Source organism: Anolis sagrei, chromosome 1 (genome assembly GCF_037176765.1).
Source record: "Anolis sagrei isolate rAnoSag1 chromosome 1, rAnoSag1.mat, whole genome shotgun sequence".
Classification (NCBI taxonomy): Eukaryota; Metazoa; Chordata; class Lepidosauria; order Squamata; family Dactyloidae; genus Anolis; species Anolis sagrei.
The window spans coordinates 331558561-331579847 of NC_090021.1; the positions used below are offsets into that span (position 1 = coordinate 331558561).

General features: G+C 41.4%; 1 protein-coding gene across 1 annotated transcript in view; it reads left to right on the top strand.

The window, feature by feature from the left end:
• KCNH5 (potassium voltage-gated channel subfamily H member 5) overlaps positions 1–21287 on the top strand; it is a 289582-nt gene that overhangs the window by 221093 nt on the left and 47202 nt on the right. The window contains exon 10 of the mRNA XM_060754182.2: positions 4792–4988. Within this exon, the coding sequence (XP_060610165.2) occupies positions 4792–4988 (197 nt within the window). The remainder of the gene's footprint in view (positions 1–4791; positions 4989–21287) is intronic.

The following is a 21287-nucleotide window of genomic DNA, read 5'->3' on the forward strand; positions in this document are numbered from 1 at the left end:
ACGCTCCGTACCCATGACCAGAGAGGATGCTTCTCCAGGAATTTCTACAGAACTTTTCAAAATTATCTGGATTGAGGATTTAGTAAGTCTAACATTGAGAAAGTCATTTCCCAGGCTGTAAATATTTCCTTAATTAATAAACAGTTCTGTCAACCAGGAGTACTGTTAACTAAAAAAAGCTTGCAAATCTTTCGAGTACAATTAGAAAGTAATTTGGAACAAAGTATTTCAAGACTGAAAATGGTCTTTCTCAAGTTGCATTGTCACTATAAAAATAGTGGATCTTCCCAAATTTTCATATTTATTTTAGGCACTCTCTCTTGAGTTTTCATACAGGATACTGAAAAGTTGGTAGAAGAAATTATAAGCCCTGATTTTTAACAACTGCAAACCCAGAATGGTGAAAGTTGCCATATCTAAGGTGTTTCTACACTGTAGAATGAATGCAGTTTGATGCAACTTTAACTGACATAGCTCAAAGCTATGAAATCATGGGAGTGCAGTTTTACAAGTTCTTTAGTCTTCTCCACCAAAGACTTCTAGTGCATTGAGCCATGGCAGTTAAAGTGGCATGAAACTGCATTCACTCTACAGTGTAGAGACAGGTTAAGAGATGGGTGGGGGTACCTTTTAAAATGTTCATGAAATTTACAAGTTGCACTACTTATTCACTTTGATATACAAGAAGGGAAGTAGGCAATGGGTGCAAATTGAAAAATCATTACTAAATTTTTAGATAGCCAAACAAATCCCATTTGTGAGAATGAATATGTGAGTTATTCATTTCTAGAGGCTCTGATGCCTGGTATTTCACTACTAATTTCATTACATTGTCATGTAGAGAAAAAGAAGAAAAGAATTTAATATAAAATTTTGATAGAGTGGGAAGAAGTAGTAATGAATAAAAAGGATGAAGATTTTTCCTTTTAGCTATGTATAGAGCAAAAAGGAAATGGTAGGAGCATTGTATAGAGAACATACCATGTTTTCTATTATACTATAAGAACAGATTGTGTTGCTTTAATAGCCTGCCTTTTTTAAAAAAAATAATGAGAATTTGATCCAAATGATGTTGAGAACAGTTGGATGATGAAGGAGGAGGAGGAGGAGGAGGAAAGAATTCATTTCTATCCCACCAATTCCCCAAAACAGGAATACTAAAATATAGACAGATACATATAAAGTCATAAATAAAAGCATGCAAAAAGTTAATTGCATGTATTGTCGAAGGCTTTCATGGCCGGAATCACTCAGTTCTTGTGGGTTTTTTCGGGCTATATGGCCATGTTCTACAGGCATTTCTCCTGACGTTTCGCCTGCATCTATGGCAGGCTTCCTCTGAGGAAGCCTGCCATAGATGCAGGCGAAACGTCAGGAGAAATGCCTCTGGAACATGGCCATATAGCCCGAAAAAACCCACAAGAACTGAGTTAATTGCATGTTTTTACAGGTCCCCATAGCTAGTTGAACATCCATGCAAAAGGTAACAAAACTTGTATTGCCATACCCAAGAGAAAGACAGAGGCATGATTCTCTACTCTGAACTGAAGGCAGAGCCAGTTTAAAGGATCAGAACAATAAATAATTAAGTTTTAGATTTCTGACTGTAAATCAAGGGAATGAAGCACCAACACCCAACCTCCAACATGATCTCATCTAGTCACTTCCAGTTTTCTGTAAAAACTTGCACATGGGTCTAAAAATCATTGGAAGAGCTGGAACTTATTATTATTATTATTATTATTATTATTATTATTATTATTATTTTACTGACACAAAAACACAGTACATCACAGCAAACGAGATCCATATGTTGGATTTTGTATCACAAAATCACAAGTCGAACACTTCCCAAGCATCTAGGACTGTGTGATGTATTTTCGAATGATGCACACAGATCCAAGTAAGGTGGCCTTTTGCAGTTGACAGATTATGATTTTGTCAATGTTCATTGTTTCCAAATGCCAGCTTAGATCTTTTGGCACGGCACCCAGTATGCCGATGACCACTGGGGCCACCTTTATGCCACCTTTATGCCAGAGCCTTTGCAGTTCTATTTTGATGTCTTTTTTTCCAGGCTGTCACCTGGTATGGTGACACCAATAATCCATTTTTTTTTCTTTTCCACAAACATGATGTCAGGTGAATTGTGTTCCAAAACTTTATCAGTCTGGATTTGAAAGTCCCACAGTATTTTTGTGTGTTCATTTTCCACGACTGTTGCAAGTTTATGATCCCACCAATTCTTTACTGCTGGCAGGTGGTACTTGTGACATAAGTTCCAGTGAATAATTTGGGCCACAGAGTTGTGCCTTAGTTTGTAGTCTGTCTGTGCGATTTTCTTGCAACAGCTGAGGATATGATCCATGGTTTCATCAGCTTCCTTGCACAGTCTCCATTTTGGATCATAAGCTGATTTTTTCGATCCTGGCGTTAATTGCATTTGTTCTGATGGCTTGCTCCTGGCTGCAAGATGATGATGATGATGATGATGATGATGATGATGATGATTATTATTATTATTATTATGTTGGGCTTTTCTATCCTGTCCTTCTCACCTCTGAAGAGGGACTCAGGATGGCTTACTGCAGGTAGTAATTAGATTAAAATAATACATTAAAACACACAGTTACAATTAACACAATTAAAACAATTATAAGCATTCATTTAAAAACAATTTGCCAGTGTGAAATAGTCCACCCTACTCCTTAAAGCAGGCATGGGCAAGTTTTGGCCCTCTGGTAGGCTGTTAGGAATTGTGGGAGTTGAAGTCCAAAACACTTGGAGGGCCAAAGTTTGCCCATGTCTGCCTTAAAGAGTTCAATTGGCAGCTTGGGAGCAAACTAGATTTCTCAGTGTAAGTTTATAAGGAAAGTATAGCCCTTTAAAGTCTTGGAGAAGTTGATTTAGACCCAGAGACCCGGAAATCACTGATTGTTTCACCAGCACAAAATTTAATGCAATTGCAGAAATGAATTTCTAGAATGAATGCAAAAGAGGGGCCTATCATCATTGTCCACTGGTTATGCAATGCAATGCATATTATGCTATTCTTTGCTCAGTAGTTCTCAAGAAATCATCATCAACTATGCTTATGGATTTCTTTTCACCACCCTGTTAATGTCATATTATCTTAGACTCATTGTAACTGATTAAAGCAGAAGGAGCTATCCAAAGTGCTGAACCCTGTCACCAAAACAGATTAAGCACCTTGGATAGCTCATTTAGCAGAGTCCCTGTTTCGTTTATTGACTCAATCGTTGAGTCCACAAATCCAATTAGTTCAATAGCGCTGCTGTAATCATGGCTAACAAAAGGATTTAGGCTATTATGTCAAATGTGTGCCATCCTTTGCATATCTCAAATAAGGATGTTAAAGAATTATTATTTGCTTTGTAATACAGTAAGAAGTCAGACATTTCTCAACTTCAGAGACTATCAGTGGAATGTAGTATACATGCCTCAGTAATATATATGTATTTCTGAAGGCTGTGTTGTGTTTCAGATGGGGAAAAGTTGCAGAGAAATCAATGCATGAATTTGCAACAACGTGTATAACCTAAAAGATCTGCATTTGAACAATACATGATTTAGTTAATAGGGAAAATATTTTTAAATGCATATATTAGAAGCTACATCTGAGCGGAGAGCTGCCCGACATCAGCAACATCTGCACGGGAGCCTCCATGGGCCTCCCGCTGCCTCGTCTCCTTGTTGCCCGACACCTGCAACATCTGTTGATGTGTGAGGACTACTTACCTGGACTAGCTAAACTGCTCTCTGAGGCTTTTCCATCAATTACTTACTGATTGTGTTGGGCAGCCTTGGTGGCTCTGGTCCCCATCACAAACTTTCATTATAATTGTGCTGCCTACAAGATCAATAATTGAAACCTACACAAACTGGCAAATGATCATGTCTGGTGACTTTAATGATTTTAATTTATAGTTATATGTTATTGTTTTAAGATATGTAATGTAATGTATTATTTTTATTCGTATGTGAGGCATTGAATTTTTGCCATTTATTATGCTGTACACCGCTTTGAGTTCCCCCAGGGATGAGAAAAGTTGTATAGAAATGCAGTAAATAAATAAATAAATAAATAGCCAAACTCCAGCAAAGCATTCCAGCGGGGAAGCATGCAGGGAATGCGGACGTGCTTTATCAGCGTCGCAGATGGACAATGAAAGCGACAGCTCCCCTGGTGGCCAGAAAAAGTTAAATAGCCTCTGTGTATGTCTGTATATGTTTGTATGTCAAAAATTGGCATTGAATGTTTGCCATATATGTGTACACTGTAATCCGCCCTGAGTCCCCTGCGGGGTAAAAAGGGCGGAATATAAAAGCTGTAAATAAATAATAAATAATTTGTATACCAAAACTTTGAGAATAATGCACACAAAATTATGCATACATTTTCAACCATGAAGCAAAAGTATGCCTCTCATCTCGATATGTGACATGGATAGACCAAGAATGACAGCAAGAGTCTGAAAAAGCTGTGAAGGTTGGGGATGGGGAGGAAGATTGACAGATATTCACATCCCCAATCACAAACTTGTTCGTTCAAATCCAGGCTAACCTATGAGTTATTTACAAGCCTTAAGAGCAGTTGACTTCACAGAAAAGATCAAGTTCACATTTCGACCCCCGAGTCAATAAAACATTCATCATATGTCGGAGCTGTTCTAAGATTGAGTGATTGACAAGTTGGCAGGGGACAAGGGTCTAGGGCAGAATGCTATGTAAGAAGCATGGTTGAACTGATTTTTTCAATTGCTTTTCTAGGCAAAGGTGACGTGTTTGGAGACATCTTTTGGAAAGAAACCACCCTGGCCCATGCGTGCGCGAATGTGCGGGCACTGACTTACTGCGATTTGCACATTATCAAGCGGGAGGCCTTGCTGAAAGTTCTGGACTTTTATACTGCTTTTGCAAACTCCTTCTCAAGGAATCTCACACTAACCTGCAATCTACGAAAACGGGTAAGAGCTCTGTACTCAAATCCACATGGACAATAATGGACCACAGTGGCCAACGGATGTGTATGCTTTCTTCCCTAAGTGGCAAGCTGTCTGCAGTGCCACAATAATTCTAAAATGAAAACAAAACAAAAAAAAACCATTTCTTCTCCTATTTTGGTAAAAAATGAACTTTCTATTTTTATTATTAGGCTACACTTGCATTTCTTTATAAACTCTATCTCTCCTTTCCACCTGATTCCAAGGAAGCAGTCTTACTGAAGTAATGTAAACAATGGGCTGGGCAAACAAATTGGAACTTAATTCAAACAAGATAGAGGTACTCTTGGTCAGTGGAAAGGCAAATCAGGGAATAGGGATTCTGTCTGTGCTGGAAGGGGTTACATTTCCTCTGAAATCCCATTCCCATAGTTCAGATGCTCTCCTGGTTTCAACTCTGAGCTTTCAGCAGTAGCCAGAAATGCATTTGCACAGCTTAAACTAGTGCACCAGCAGTGTCCGTTCCTTGAAATGGCAGATCTGGTCATTGTGATACATGCATTGATTAAATCCCATTTGAACTACTGTAGTGCACTCTTTGTGGGGCTGCCTTTGGAAACTGTTTGGACATAAATCTTATAATCAAGGCATAGGTTCAGACTATCCAAAACAATGTACCTCCCTATACAAACTTGCTTAAACTCTAGAATCAACAGGGGAAGGTTTCAGTTCATAGAATCGTAGAATCCTAGAGTTGGAAGAGACCTCGTGGGCCATCCAGTCCAACCTCCTGCCAATAAGCAGGCTGCATCTATACTGCCCTATATCCCAGGATATGATCCCAGATTATATGCTTATCCCAGATCATCTGGCAGTGTAGGCTCATATAATCCAGTTCGAAACAGATAATCTAGATTTTTTTCATGTCAGGAGTGACTCAAGAAACTGCAAGTTGATTCTGAAATCAGATCCTCAGATATAGGGCAATGTAGATCCAGCCTCCATCCCACAACCATCACAGGCTCAGTGAGAATACAAGAGAGAGCCTTCTCAGTGACTTCTCCCATTCTCTGGAATTTTCCTCCATGGGAGGCTCAGGTGGACCTCTCCCTGTTTTCCTTTCACCAGTGGTCAAAGGCATTAGTACAAACAAGCTTTTAATATGTAAACAGAAGAACCTTTTATGGAGTTATTTTATTTCTTTCAAACTTATGTATATTTTATACTGTTTATGTGTTTGATTTTGAAGAGCAGTGACTCTTACATTGTCTGGTATGGATGACTCACTGGGCTTTTCTTTCCCAATGGCCTGGGGACCAACACTGTCTTTGTGCCAGGGACTGTAACTGTTCCTTTCATTGTTGTAATGTCCTCACAGACTGGCAACCAATTGTTCGTAAACCGGCAGCGGTCCATGGGCCATCACTTTCAGTAGCACTGACTCAGACAACTATTCAATTTATCTGTGCGTTTAAAGTTGGCTTGGGAAAGGTCTGTGCTGCTTTTATGGTAGAAAGGATAAAATATGACTTATTGGTAGAAGTTTAAAATTTGGCAAGTGGCTCTAACTTTGATGGACCATTCTTTTCTGCTGTAGAATTAGCTGAGATTGGATTTCATCAACCAACATCTAAACTGATACTTCTTCTTTTAGGTGATGGTAGTATTATTTCAAGGAGAAAGGTCTTCTGTCCAGTAGGTAGTGCAATATGTTTGCTGCTGCTGCAGACATCACTAGATGATGATGGTAAATGGTTGTGAAAATGATGGTGGTGGTGATGGAAAATTTCTCCACTTGCATGATATTTCTATAGAATGTTTGTGCTTATTCCACTGTACAAGCAAATCTGAGAATTAGGTCTACTAGTTTATCATAAACAGCTTTTCAGCCACAAAGCAGCGTTGAAGGTGAAACCAGCAGATCCCAAGATATCACAACGTACCATATTCACATTGCTTAAAAAGTCTTTTAAGGGTATTTTCCTCAACAGCTTATTTTCTGTGATTTTGGGTAAAGGAGGAAAAGGAATCAAAAAAACTTTGCTCCAAATCTGCTATGCATGATAGGGTGGATTCTCCTGATTCTGTAGACTATGGCAAACCATAACATTGGTTTGCCACTGTTACTTATGGCTCATCCCTGAAGGAAACCCCAGTATAAATCAGAATACGTTGTGTTTCCTAGGCAAAGTCACAATTTCTACAGGGAGCTCTTTATGGCTCCTGCTGTCCATCCTAAATAGAGTGTAGATGATACACCTCAGACCAAAGGACCATATAGACCAGTGTTTCTGGTCTTCCAAATGTTTTGGACTTCAATTCCCAGAATCCCCAATCATTGGCAAAGACTGTTCAGACTTCTGTCTTGAAGTTCTAAATATCTAGAGGGCTAAAGCTTGGAAATTACTGTTCTAGACCAAGCATAGGCAAACTTCAAACCTCCAGGTTTTTTGGACTTCAACTCCCATAATTCCTAACAGCCTTTCCTTGCCCCCCTCAGCTGCTTATGGGGTGGGGGGAGAGAAAGGGGCCGGAGACTGTTAGAAATTGTGGAAGCTGAATTCCAAAACACATGGAGGGTCAAAGTTTGCCCATGTCTGGTCTAGACTCATATTATGTTCACATATGAGGCAACCTAGTGAGAAACCCACAAAAGAAACCATAGTACTTAACTGATGCATTTTTTACTTATTAAAAACAGCCCAGTGTATTTCTTTCACCCCCTATACATTCTATATGAGGATCTCCTCCTCATATTCTTGCAAATTCCCTCAGAGTTTTCTGAAAGTCCTGTTTTTTCAGTCCAGTTACACTTGAAAGGTACCAAGCAATCTTTTTTCTTTTCTTGACCATCTGCTGACATTAAAAAGGACTTTTAGCCTTCAACGTATTTCATTTCTTCAGTACACGAGGTGAGAGTTTCAGCTCCAGAAAAAAATCTGGATTTCTATTTGAAATGAAGACCATAGACACTATACAGTTGTAATATTGATTTCATAGAATTGCAGACTCTTAGAGTTGGAAGTAACCACAAAGGCCATATAGTCCGTGCAGGAATACAGAGGTAAAGGGTTAGAATGTCATGCCTTCCCCTTGAAGGATGTTATTATTCTTTCAGGAACATTATCAATGGCCAATTGAGGGAGTTTGAAGTTCACAAATTATCTACCTTTTTGGCTGGAGCCCATAGTTTATATGAGGACACAACGGAAGCTTTTGTATAAACTACTCTGAATATTAGTACCCTTAAACATCTTAAGAACAGGGCAACTGTATAAGAAAATTTAGACCAAAAGAACATGTTCCTATTTATTTTATGGATAAACAGCAAATCTTTCTATCAATTAGCCTCTCTAGGACTACTCCTATCAACTGCTAAAATATACCTTTATGATTTCATTAGGAGATGAAAGTTGAAACAATCCTATTCTTTTATGTGTATATTTTTAAAAGCAGATTAATGAAGGGCACAAAATGTTGCCTGCATGAGCAAATCCCATAACTGTGATGAACAGATTTATGGAGCATTAACTCTGGCATTCATATAGTTAGGATGGATTTCTTTCCTTTATTGCCTAACATCGTCATTCATCACGCAAGACGTTCATAGGTACAAAAGATTTCCAAATAATAATCTGTAACAAAATCTACATAATAAAAGCACACAAAGAATCATAGAATAATGGAGTGGAAAGAGACCACTACTACTCATGGATATATCAATCCAGATTTTTGGATTGATTTTTTTATTAAAATGTCTAGTCTTATACATGAGTATTTATTTATTTAAAACATTTATATCCCGTTCTTCTCAACCTCCACGGAGGGACTCAGAACGGCTTCCAAACAGGCAAAAATTCAATGTCAAACATAATATAAAACACATAATAAATGCATCCACAAAATTAAAATAATTCTAAATATGCATTAAGAATCCTTTCACCAGATTAAAATTACCAGAATTAAAATAGTCATCCCAAGCAGTCCAAATATGGTCCAATAAATCTTGTTTTTCCCAGTAAGCAAACTATTCTGTGAATGCCTGATCCCATAACCAGGATTTAAGCTTCTTCTAGAAGGTCAGGAGGGAGGGGGCAGATCTAACCTCAGTGGGGAGGGAGTTCTACAGCTGAGAGGCCACCACAGAGAAGGCCCTGTTTCTCATCCCCACCAAGCACAACTGTGATGGCATTGGGACCGAGAGCAGGGCCTCCCTGGATGATCTGAAGGTCCTAGATGGTTCATAGAGAGAAATACATTCAAGCAGGTAGACTGGGCCGGAACCGTTTAGGGTTTTATAGGTGAGCAGCAGCACTTTGAATCGAGCCCGGAAGCTAATAGGCTGCTAGTTTAGCTGGCGTAGAAGGGAGTTGTACGCTCCCTGTACCCAGCTCCCATGAGCAACCTGGCTGCCGAGCATTGGACTAGCATTGCAGTAGTTTATTTGGGATATAACCAGAGCATGGACCACCTTGGCCAAGTCAGACCTCCCAATGACGTATGCCTTCATTGAGTGTGGTTCAAGGATGAAAGAAAGAACCACTTGAAATGCAGAAATTGGGAGAATGTTTGAGGTTTTTAACCTTGCTTCGAGAGGAGATTGTTGTTGTTGTTGTTGCAACTCCCACTATTCCCTGGAAATGTCACCTGTGAGATTCTGGAAATGGTTGAAAAAGTCTTTTCCAAGCTCTGGTTTTGGTACAGGTACCACTTCTTTCAACAATAACAACAAGCTATCCTTTCACACTTCATAGTTGCAGCACTATGGACCTCATCACATTTAGAGGGGGGTGGGAGCATAGGGAATGTTACCCTTTTGTCATTCTCTATCTCGTGGGATGATAGCCATCCCATAGCCTTTTTGTGTCTTAACCCATCTTTTCTCCACTTTCCCCTGTATTCTTCATTCAGGAGTTGAATCTTTGAGCAACTAGAATAATGCATGTCTTTTGTTTGCCTTTTTGCCTGAATTTAAAGGTTGTGGCATTTTTCTTTCCTTTTTTAAATAAGCACTCATTATCTTCAGACAAAGAGTAAGGGTTGTAACAATTAAAAACAAAGACCTCTACCTCAAGGCTTCTCTTTAAATGTCAGAAAGCTCTCCTGTGTTATAAAATTGTCATCCTGTCCAACTTAAATGTGAAAATGGTTGTACATGGGGGGGGGGGGGATCTAATTTTATTTACTCCCCTTTGGGAGTTTGGCTACTCATCATTCTGTCAAGTGGAGGAGGGAGTGACACAATTCTGTCACCTCCCCCTCCTCACCCCCCTTCCCTGCAAAAAATAATAGCCTGGGAAGTGATGGTGAGGTGCTAAGAAGCCACACATCCATAACTCATCTTCAGTGTCATCTTGCACCTTTGATGGTACACCTATGTTTGTCTTGTGATTCCCGCATCCCACCCCTTGACATGACATTTCTTTTTTTGCCTGTCACGCTTGTGGAAATACTTGTACCTGAGATCTCATATCAGAGATGCACATGAAGTTATGGATTACTTGGGTAACACATGCCTTGATTTGAGTGGCAACGTTATGCAAGTGAACACACTGCCAATATACGTACAAAACAAGGTACAATGAAAGTGCAAGCATATCCATTATAATGAACATTGCATCCCTTGGCGATACATGCACCCTAGTTCTGCCACTTTGAACTGAATGTAGACACTCTGTAGTACACAAAATTGTTCAACTATTTCTGACAATATTGCAATATTTTGAAAAGCTTGAAAGAGGATGCTTTCCAAGGTCTGTAAGAATTCACACGTTTCTTCCCTCTGCATTAGCATTAGCTACCAGTCCAGGCCAGTTTACATATCAAACATTAGGTTCTTATACATGATCTCCTCCAGTCCCTGGCAGCTTGCTTAGCATGATATGCACCATGTAGGAATTTAAGATCTGCAGGCAGAGGATTATTATGTCTTCAGTCAATATGCACACTCTGTTAAGGCTGCAAGACTTTCAATATCTTATTTCACATCTGTGGAACAATCTTCCTTTAGACTTCTGGCTGAAGGTGGCTCTCATCCATTTCCATAAGGAGTTGAAGACCTTCCATTTGGATTCATTGGATTAAGCTGTTGAGTTGGACCTGAGATGGGTAATAGCTGTTGGAATGTTGGGGAATTCTTTGTAGATTTATAGTGTTTATGTTTTATTACTTTTATCTTTAATTATCCATTATGACCACTGTATCCATGGGGCTACATTTCTCAACTTACTGTGGAAACAGGAAACTGTAGATAACAGTAAACCCTATTGAAATAAATGACTTCTGCTGGAAGAAGCTACAGAATTGACTTGGAGGACTTATAAATTTCTAGCAAGGTATCCTCTCTAGGAATTTTCTAGATCCTCCATCCAGTAGAAACATACCATAGAATTGCCTGAAGGACTAGAAAATTACATTCCTAGAAAGGACATATTTGGTTGGATGTGCATAAGTGGAACTGTATGTATGGGGATTGTATTACATATATATGATTAGGTTTTTGTGGGTTTTTTCGAGCTATATGGCCATGTTCTAGAGGCATTTCTCCTGACGTTTTGCCTGCATCTATGGCAAGCATGCCTCTAGAACATGGCCATATAGCCCAAAAAAACCCACAAGAACCTAGTGATTCCAGCCATGAAAGCCTTCGACATATATATGATGTTTGGTGGAAAGCTCTGAGCAGTTGGAAGGTGAGCCACTGCTCCTCAGTTGAGTCAGTCCAACAGACAATATACTTTTCTTGTGGTCAAACACTATGCTAGCACCTTTCTTCTCTTCCCCATCTTCCTCCCTGATGGACCTTCCCCTCAGGATATAGGCTCTATGAAGCTTGAGGCCGGTGAGTAGCAACCCCTTATAAAAAGCAGGAGATAAACATTTTCATGAATAAAATTCATACTGCCCTATAATCCAACACTTCATTGACATTCATTCCCTAAACGAATTACTGCCCAAAATGGCTGCTTCATTATGTCCAATGATAGAGCCAGTCTTACTTTGCCTCCTTCTCCCCACATTCTAAGTGGTAGGAATTTCCTCTGATCTCTATAAACGAATTTCCTTTGAACTCTATAAAAACTTATAGCTGACCTGTTTTCAGCTGAATCCGCTTATTGACCTCTGTGGCTTTAGCTACCATCATGACGTGGATAATCTCTATATCTATTCCCCAAGCTGTATTTTTCATGTTCTTGTCCATATGCTACTTCTGTTTAAGTCCAATGTTTACACTATAGTTCTCCACGCTGAGATAATATCTATGTGGCAAAATGAAAGTATACTGCAATGGGTGAATAATATGTGATAGTACTTCAGGAGATGATGGAGAGGCCACAAAGTGGTCCTGCAAAGAATCATAGAATCATAGAATCATAGAATCAAAGAGTTGGAAGAGACCTCATGGGCCATCCAGTCCAACCCCCTGCCAAGAAGCAGGAATATTGCATTCAAATCACCCCTGACAAATGGCCATCCAGCCTCTGCTTAAAAGCTTCCAAAGAAGGAGCCTCCACCACACTCCGGGGCAGAGAGTTCCACTGCTGAACGGCTCTCACAGTCAGGAAGTTCTTCCTAATGTTCAGATGGAATCTCCTCTCTTGTAGTTTGAAGCCATTGTTCCGCGTCCTAGTCTCCAAGGAAGCAGAAAACAAGCTTGCTCCCTCCTCCCTGTGGCTTCCTCTCACATATTTATACATGGCTATCATATCTCCTCTCAGCCTTCTCTTCTTCAGGCTAAACATGCCCAGTTCCCTAAGCCGCTCCTCATAGGGCTTGTTCTCCAGACCCTTGATCATTTTAGTCGCCCTCCTCTGGACACATTCCAGCTTGTCAATATCTCTCTTGAATTGTGGTGCCTAGAATTGGACACAGTATTCCAGATGTGGTCTAACCAAAGCAGAATAGAGGGGTAGCATTACTTCCTTAGATCTAGACACTATGCTCCTATTGATGCAGGCCAAAATCCCATTGGCTTTTTTTGCTGCCACATCACATTGTTGGCTCATGTTTAACTTGTTGTCCACGAGGACTCCAAGATCTTTTTCACACGTACTGCTCTCGAGCCAGGCGTCCCCCATTCTGTATCTTTGCATTTCATTTTTTCTGCCAAAGTGGAGTATCTTGCATTTGTCACTGTTGAACTTCATTTTGTTAGTTTTGGCCCATCTCTCTAATCTGTCAAGATCGTTTTGAATCCTGCTCCTGTCCTCTGGAGTATTGGCTATCCCTCCCAATTTGGTGTCGTCTGCAAACTTGATGATCATGCCTTCTAGCCCTTCATCTAAGTCATTAATAAAGATGTTGAACAGGACCGGGCCCAGGACGGAACCCTGCGGCACTCCGCTCGTCACTTCTTTCCAAGATGAAGAGGAAGCATTAGTGAGCACTCTCTGTGTTCGTCCACTTAACCAATTACAGATCCACCTCACCGTAGTTTTGCCTAGCCCACATTGGACTAGTTTCCTTGCCAGAAGGTCATGGGGGACCTTGTCGAAGGCCTTACTGAAATCCAGGTACGCTACATCCACGGCATTCCCCGCATCTACCCAGCTTGTAACTCTATCGAAGAAAGAGATCAGATTAGTCTGGCGTGACTTGTTTTTGATAAATCCATGTTGACTATTAGCGATGATTGCATTTGTTTCTAAGTGTTTGCAGACCGCTTCCTTAACAATCTTTTCCAGAATCTTGCCCGGTATCGACGTGAGGCTGACCAGACGGTAGTTGTTTGGGTCGTCCTTTTTTCCCTTCTTGAAGATTGGGACCACATTGGCCCTCCTCCAATCTGCTGGAACTTCTCCCGTTCTCCAAGAACTCTCAAAGATGGTTGCCAATGGTTCCGAAATGACTTCCGCTAGTTCATTCAGTACTCTTGGGTGTAGTTGATCTGGCCCTGGGGACTTGAACTCATTAAGAGCGGCCAGGTATTCCTGGACGACTTCTTTCCCAATTTGGGGTTGGATGTCCTCCAATCCCTCATCCACTCCATCTTGCTGAGGTTGAAGACTCTCTTTTTGTGAGAAGACCGAGGCAAAGAAGGCATTAAGTAGTTCTGCCTTTTCCCTGTCCCCTGTCAGCATTGCCCCATCTTCTCCTCGAAGAGGTCCTATCGCCTCCTTGTTTTTCCTTTTTCTACTGACATAAGAATAGAAGCCCTTGAGAAATTCCCATCCATCCGTAGCTCCCTTGTCTTTTAGTATCTGTGTCCACGGAATGCTGCTCAGCGTTTCCTTCATTTTTTGGAAATCAGCTCTCCTAAAGTCCAAAATGCGGGTTTGACATGTCTTAATTTTGGCCTTCCTTTGTACCTCAAATTGCAGGAGCACATGGTCACTTGCCCCTAAGGATCCTACCACTTCGACCGCATCGATCAGGTCCTCCGCATTTGTTAGGATGAGATCAAGAGTAGCCAATCCCCTTGTTGCCTCTTCTACCTTCTGGACCATGAAATTGTCTGCAAGGCAAGCGAGGAATTTGTTGGACCTTGTACTCTTGGCCGAGTTTGTTTTCCAGCAAATATCGGGATAGTTGAAATCACCCATGACTACTACATCTCTTTTCTGTGCCTGTTTGGTCAACTGTTGGCAGAAGACTTCATCAAGATCTTCCTCCTGGCTTGGGGGTCTGTAGTAGACGCCTACAACGACATCTTTTTGAGTCCCAGTTCCCTTGATTCTTATCCAGATGATTTCAAGCTGGTTTCCCAGATTGCTGTCTTGAATTTCTTCTGCAGCATAAGAGTTTTTGACATATAAGGCTACTCCGCCTCCTCTCCCCTTTGTTCGGTTTCTGTGAAAGAGGTTATACCCCTCGATATCTACATTCCAGCGATAGGAGTCATCCCACCAGGTTTCAGTGATCCCTATGATATCATATTTGTGGTGTAGTGCTAGAAGTTGGAGTTCGTCTTGTTTATTTCCCATGCTCTGTGCATTAGTGTAAAGACATGTGAGCCCCTGGGATCTTCCCTTGAGCTGTTTAATTGGGATTATTGTGCTTTTGGTACTTGGTCCTTGTTGTGTTTGTGCAGCCCTCCGTTTAGCCTTCTGGCGATTCCCAGACATTATGGGTAAAGTAGTGTTCGCTAGGCTGTTGTCCCCCTCCCCTGGTGGACCTAGTTTAAAGTGCGTCTAATGAGGTTTGCGAGTCTGTGAGCAAAAAGGTGTTTTCCTACTTGTGTGAGATGCACCCCATCCCTTGCCAGTAGGCCATCCTCCTGGAATAGCAGGCCATGGTCGAGGAAGCCAAAGCGTTCCTCCTGACACCATTTTCTAAGCCAGTCATTGACCTGTACTATTTTTCTGGCTCTTGTGGGTCCGTGTCTTACAACAGGGAGGAGGGATGAAAAGACCACCTGTACATTACATTCTTTTAGCATTGCTCCTAGAGCTTGAAAATAATTTGTGATCTTTTGAAACGTATGCCTTGCAGTATCGTTGGTTCCTACATGAATCAACATGAGGGGAGGACGGTGATAGGGCTTGAGGAGCCTGGTGAGCCTCTGAGTGATATGGTGTATTTTTGCCCCCGGTAGGCAGCATATTTCTCGAGCCATCCCATCTGGTCTGGAAATGACAGCTTCCGTTCCTCTAAGGAGGGAGTCGCCTACTACCAAGACCTGTTTACTTTCAGGAATGACAGGGCCCCTTTTGTGCAATGTAGTGTGTAGGTCTCCAGAAAAGTGATCCTGTTGGTGTGAATTGTGTAGGTGAAAAGTGTTGTCCTCCTCCTCGACATCCCCGGTGCATTCGTCAAGGACAATCCATTGAGATTCGTCCAAGAGCCTATGGTTCTCCTGTATGTGTTCCTGTTGCTCCTGGTCTATGGTTGGGGATGGTACCCCTGCACGATTATGCAAGTGTGAATGTTGTGAAGTGTTGTCCCAGTCAGGGTTATCCCCTGCACACTGATCAAGGATGAGCCACTGATCAGTATCTAAGCCATTCTGGTCTTCCCCAATATGTTGTGTTTCTTGGTAGGGTGCTAGTTGTGTGAGAATTTGGAATCTATTGTGTAACTGCAGCTGAGCGGAAGTATTCTGAGGAGGCTTCCGGGTCCTATGTGTCCTTCTAAGGGTGACATTTCTCCAAGCCTGAGGGTTGTCCACATCTGAGGTGCTGTTCTGTTGAGCCTCCCCATAATGTTGGTGTGATATGGGCTGCGTGTCTAGGCCAGTGTGGTGTGTGGTGTCTAAGAAGAGCTCAAGTTCCTGAATGTCCTTAAGGGTCTTAATACGGTCCTCGAGTTGTCGTATCCTGTGTTCCATGCGAGTGATCTGTGTACACTTGGGGCAGATGTAATTGAGTAATTGTAGTGTGAAAAAGCTGAACATGCCACAGCTTGTGCATGAGATGGGAAGTTTTCGTGTTTGTTCCATCTGGAGGTTGCTAATGACCTCCTCTTGGTGTGTGTTTGATGTTGTTGTCTGTATGCAGGGGTGAAAGTATAGGTTACTGAGTGTACACTGGTTTATATAGGATAACCAGGAAGCCCCGCCTCTGAGACAGAGCAGTTAATTTTTAAACTCAGGAAGCCCCTCCCCTCAAACAGAGCAGTTAATTTTTAAACTCAGGAAGCCCCGCCTCTCAAAGAAAGCAGCGCTGAAAGCTGTTAAATTTAAACAAAGCTTACCCTGAAGCAGAAGGAAACAAAATGGGTTCCTGCTTCCTCAACTTCTGTGGAAAGCCCAGAAAGATTCGGAGGAACTGAATTCTACAATCATTTAACTGTAGTATAGGAAGGTTTCCCCTCCAAAGGCCATCCAATCCAACCCTTGGCAATACAGGAAATCTCCAGCTGAAGCATCCCTGACAGATGACCATCCAATTTCCAAGAACGAAAAGGCTACAATCTACCAAGGTGTTCCACTTCTGAACAGCTCTGAGCATCTTCATAACATTTAGTCAGGCTCTTGCAATCCATGGACGTTACTTCTTTCTTTTGGAGCAGTACAAAACAGGTTTGCTCCATCTGCTACATGACAGCCCTTCAGATATTCAAAGAGGACTGTCATGTCACCTCTCAATCTTCTCTTCTCCAGGCTAAAAATACTTGACTTCCTCAACTGTTCTTCCTAAGACTTGGTTTCCAGGCTCTTTACCAATTCTGTCACCTTTTTCTGGATGCATTCCAGCTTGTCAATATCATCCTTCATCCGTATTGTCCAGAACTGGACATGGAAGACATTGACGCCCAGGCAGAGTTGGAAAAGCTACTGTTTTGGAGTGACACGATAATTGCTACTAGAAATAATCCTAACTTTCACTGTATTTAAATAATACTAACCTTCACTGTATTTGACTATCAATAAATTTGCCCTTCCTTCCCTCCCTTTCTCTCATCTTCTGGGAGCTTCTTCACCTGCTTCTGCAAATTGCCCTGTTCCATTGCTCCTGTGTGCTTGGCGGCTCCCTCAGCAACCTTGCTTAGCCATCTCACCTTCACCTCTGAATCTCTCTCTGTTTTTCTTCCAGCCCCATGCCACTCTCTGTATTTCTCTCTTTCTCTTTTTCATTCTCCTTCACTCTCCACCATGGTGCTCTACCATGTCTCCACACCTTCTCCCAGCTGGGCTCTTGATGGGAGTGATGAGAAAGCAGTGTCAGCAAGCAGGAGACTAAACTAAGGCAGACATTATACAAATACCTGCACATTTTTCAAAATATTTAACCTGGCAAAAATGAACTCTGAAAAAGAGAACGTGTCTAAGAAAAGGAGGATATATGGTAACCCTTTACTATCTGATTCAAGGTGGGACAGACTAATAATTCATTGGCATTGCACCCACTATGTGGGTGGGAGAGAAATTGAGAAGAAGGAGTGAAGAAGAATGGATGAGAAACAGAAGAAGCTTGGTTTTATCACATTTTGCCTCTATCCTAGACTGCCATTGATCTCACTCAGCCTTGCTCACCACGAGCATGTAGTCCCTTCTACTATCCTCCACCCTAAGGGTGGAGGATAAGAAGGATATTAACAAGATGGAATGTTTCCAGGGAAGGGCAGGCAAAATGGTGAAATGGTTTGGAAGCCAAACCTTATGAGGTACACCTTAAAGGGCAGGGTAGAGGGGACATGAGAGCCATGTTTAAATATTTCAAAGAATGCCATATTGAAGAGGGCTTAAGCTTGTTTTCTGCAGCTCCAGAAACAAATATGAAGCAATGGATTCAAACTACAGGGAGATTGGATTCGACTGAAATATTAGAAAAAAAAAATCCTGATGGTGAGAGCTGTTTGGCAGTGGAATATGCTGTCTTGAAGTGCTGAAGGATCTCATTCTTCAGTTTTCCAGCAGGAGCTGCATGTCATTAGTCAGGAGTGCTTAGGTTGTGTGCCAGAAAAGGGGTTGGATTGGATGGACCCTGGGGTCTCTTCCAACTCTAGAATTGTATGATTTTATTTTCTGAATGTATAACTGTGGCCTTCAATAGTAAAAGACGATCTCTGCAACTAAAATAACCAGCATTTGTAACCTTCAGGCTAACATTATGCCATATTTATGTAAGTGTTTGGAAAGCTGAGTTTTATCCATTTTTCCATAATGCTAATTTCCGCGTTGTGTGTGTGACTTGCAGTCCCATTAAGTTTGTTTGTTCCTGGGGCTGAGATCTCCCTGCTTGCCTTCTAGCAATCACACCTCAGCAAAAATAAAATTAGTTGCATTATTATTCCTATTGTGTTTCTGCAGATTGCTACAAAAGGCAAAGACACGGATGGCAAAATAATTTTGCAAAGCACTTTGAGTGCAAATGAAGGCACTGAACAAGAGAACAGTGATGAGGAAATCAGTAGGTTGGCTGTTTTGTAGATTCCTTGGCTCTGGCTTGCCTCTGCCCCATATAAGACTTTTTGGTGTTTCTCCCCCATCAAGTCAACTTTGACCTATAGTGACCCTCTGAATGAGAGATCTCCAAAAGCCCCAGTATTCTTGGCTAAGTAACCTCTTCTGCCCACCCAGCCCCCAAACTTGGTGATAACAGCCTTCACCTGACCTCTGTTTGCTGGCAGAATTGGCATCTTTCTCCCCATGTAACTCATGCCTAGTAAAATAGGTTTGGAGGAGTGAGTTACAGTCATAACAATAGTGTCACAGTTGTGACTAAGGAGCAATTCTAATGGTGGAAAATGACCAGTATTCATGGAAGTCCAATGGGTGCTTGGTATCTGATGAGGTTTCTTCCATGACCACCCATGGATGTTCCATGACCACTCATTTTGGATTTTCAAGTCCCATTATATACAGTAGTATAGTGAAATGGAGTCCCTTGTACAAAAAAAGAGGGTGGACTAATTGGTCTTTTGACTCAGGCAGCCTAATATTTTGGGCTGTTCCTATCTCTCCCTTCTTTCATCCGTTCTTCTATCCTGGCAATTCATTTTCCCCCATCCTACAGTATCTCTAGGGAAGTGAGTTACCATAGGTACAGTTTAGCTGGATTATGGAAGAGTACCACTCAACAAAAATAATCAATAATTCATTTTGCTCCTTTCTCAAGAGCCGTTGCAGCATCCTTCATAAAAATGCCATTGTCTTTGGCACTCAAACGCTTCCAGGTCTGTCTTTATTTGAGTCATTGTGATTGCCAAGTCTTTCCCTTGCTGTACAGTCAGCTTCTGATAATTAACCTTTGCAAAGTATGTGTGTGTTAGGTAGGTACCAAAAAAGCTTTATGACTGTAATTGTTAATTATTCACCTGGGGGGACACAGCTCAAATAAAACAGATCCTTTGCAAAAGCAACAAAATGAATTACATCTTGAGGCTATGACGTTTTATTGTTGTGGGCTTGAAAGGTTGTATTAGTTAATTAACCAACTAAAGCATGCCTTCCAACATTTCACAGATGTAACTGAGCATCATTCGAATGGGGTACGAAAGGTATGTGCCCATCAACATGAGAGCTAATATTATTAATGAGGACAAACATCAAAACTACTAGTTTAAGCAGGAAAACCCTTGATTTATGTAATGAGTTTAGGAAAACCGAAAAAAATGGGGGGAGGTTCTTAAATCAAAAAAATACTCTATATGTGTGCATGTGTATGTACAACAATATTATGTCATTCACCATTGTGAAATCGAAATACCTGTATAAGACCTGCTCTGAATTCTGTCTTTCTCTCAGATCCACTGTATATTTGAGGTCTATTATATTTTCATAATATTGATACCTTACCCCTTTGCCCTATGCACATAATACAGCAAGTGAAATATCTCTTTTCCATTAAAAAAAACAAACATCTGTATGGTCACAGTAACTCTCAGCATCCCTAACTTCACAGTATGGTAGTTAGGATAAAAATAAAATAGGGGTGGCGAAATGATGTGTAATACTTTTAGCTGCAGGAGATTAAAGGAAGGAAATGATTTATATACAGTCAGCCATGAACATTTGCAGGTTTAATTTTTGCAGAGTTGATTATACATGGTGTTGTCTAATATGGTCTCGCTAGCAATCTCTAAGTCTTTCTTTGGTCAACTTCTGCCAGATGATCCCTAGAGGGAGCACCTATCTAGGATTCTCTCCTCCAGAACACCTTTGCTCCCAAACCAGGGAAATAATGAGTCAACACAACAGTGTGGGTTAAACTATGGGCAACTTTTATGAAATGCTACCAGACAATTTCTGTGTGAACTGCCAACCAAATTAAGGGCAGGAGCTTGATGTATAATGACACTGAGACAGTGACCATCCAAGATCTCCTCATCTATCAAGGGTGAGACACCATGGTCCACAGCTGCAACAAACTATTGCTTCCAGGGTGACCATTCAGGGAAACGGATGGATAATTCCATCCCAATTCCAGAGGATATTGAGATCAGAAATCTCTCCACTCAAGGCCACTACTGTTCACCCTCACCTTGGTTCATTTAACCGCAGATGAGGGTTCCCATTCATGGCCTACACCACAAAGGGGTGCCTTAGGTAAACACACAGAGATGTAACCTATCTATGTTTTCCAGCATGATAGCCTATTTAAGCCCACTCACCCCTTTGCCCTGGATTGAACAGTGTAGAGTAGGCGACCCCCCCCCCCAAAAAAAACATGGGAAGGGTGGGATAACACTGGCTGCCAGTCTGCTACCAAGTACAAAGTGCTGGTTTTAGCCTCTAAAGCCCTAAACAATTCCAGTCCAGCTAATCTGTCGGATCTCCCCCTATGAACCATCTCGGAGTTTAAGATCATCCAGGGAGGCCTTGCTCTTGGTCCTGCCTCCTTCACAGGTGTGACTGGTGGGGGCGAAAGACAGGGCCTTCTCAGTGGTGGCCCCTCAGCTGTGGAATTCCCTCCCCAGGGATTAGATCAACCCTCTCCCTCC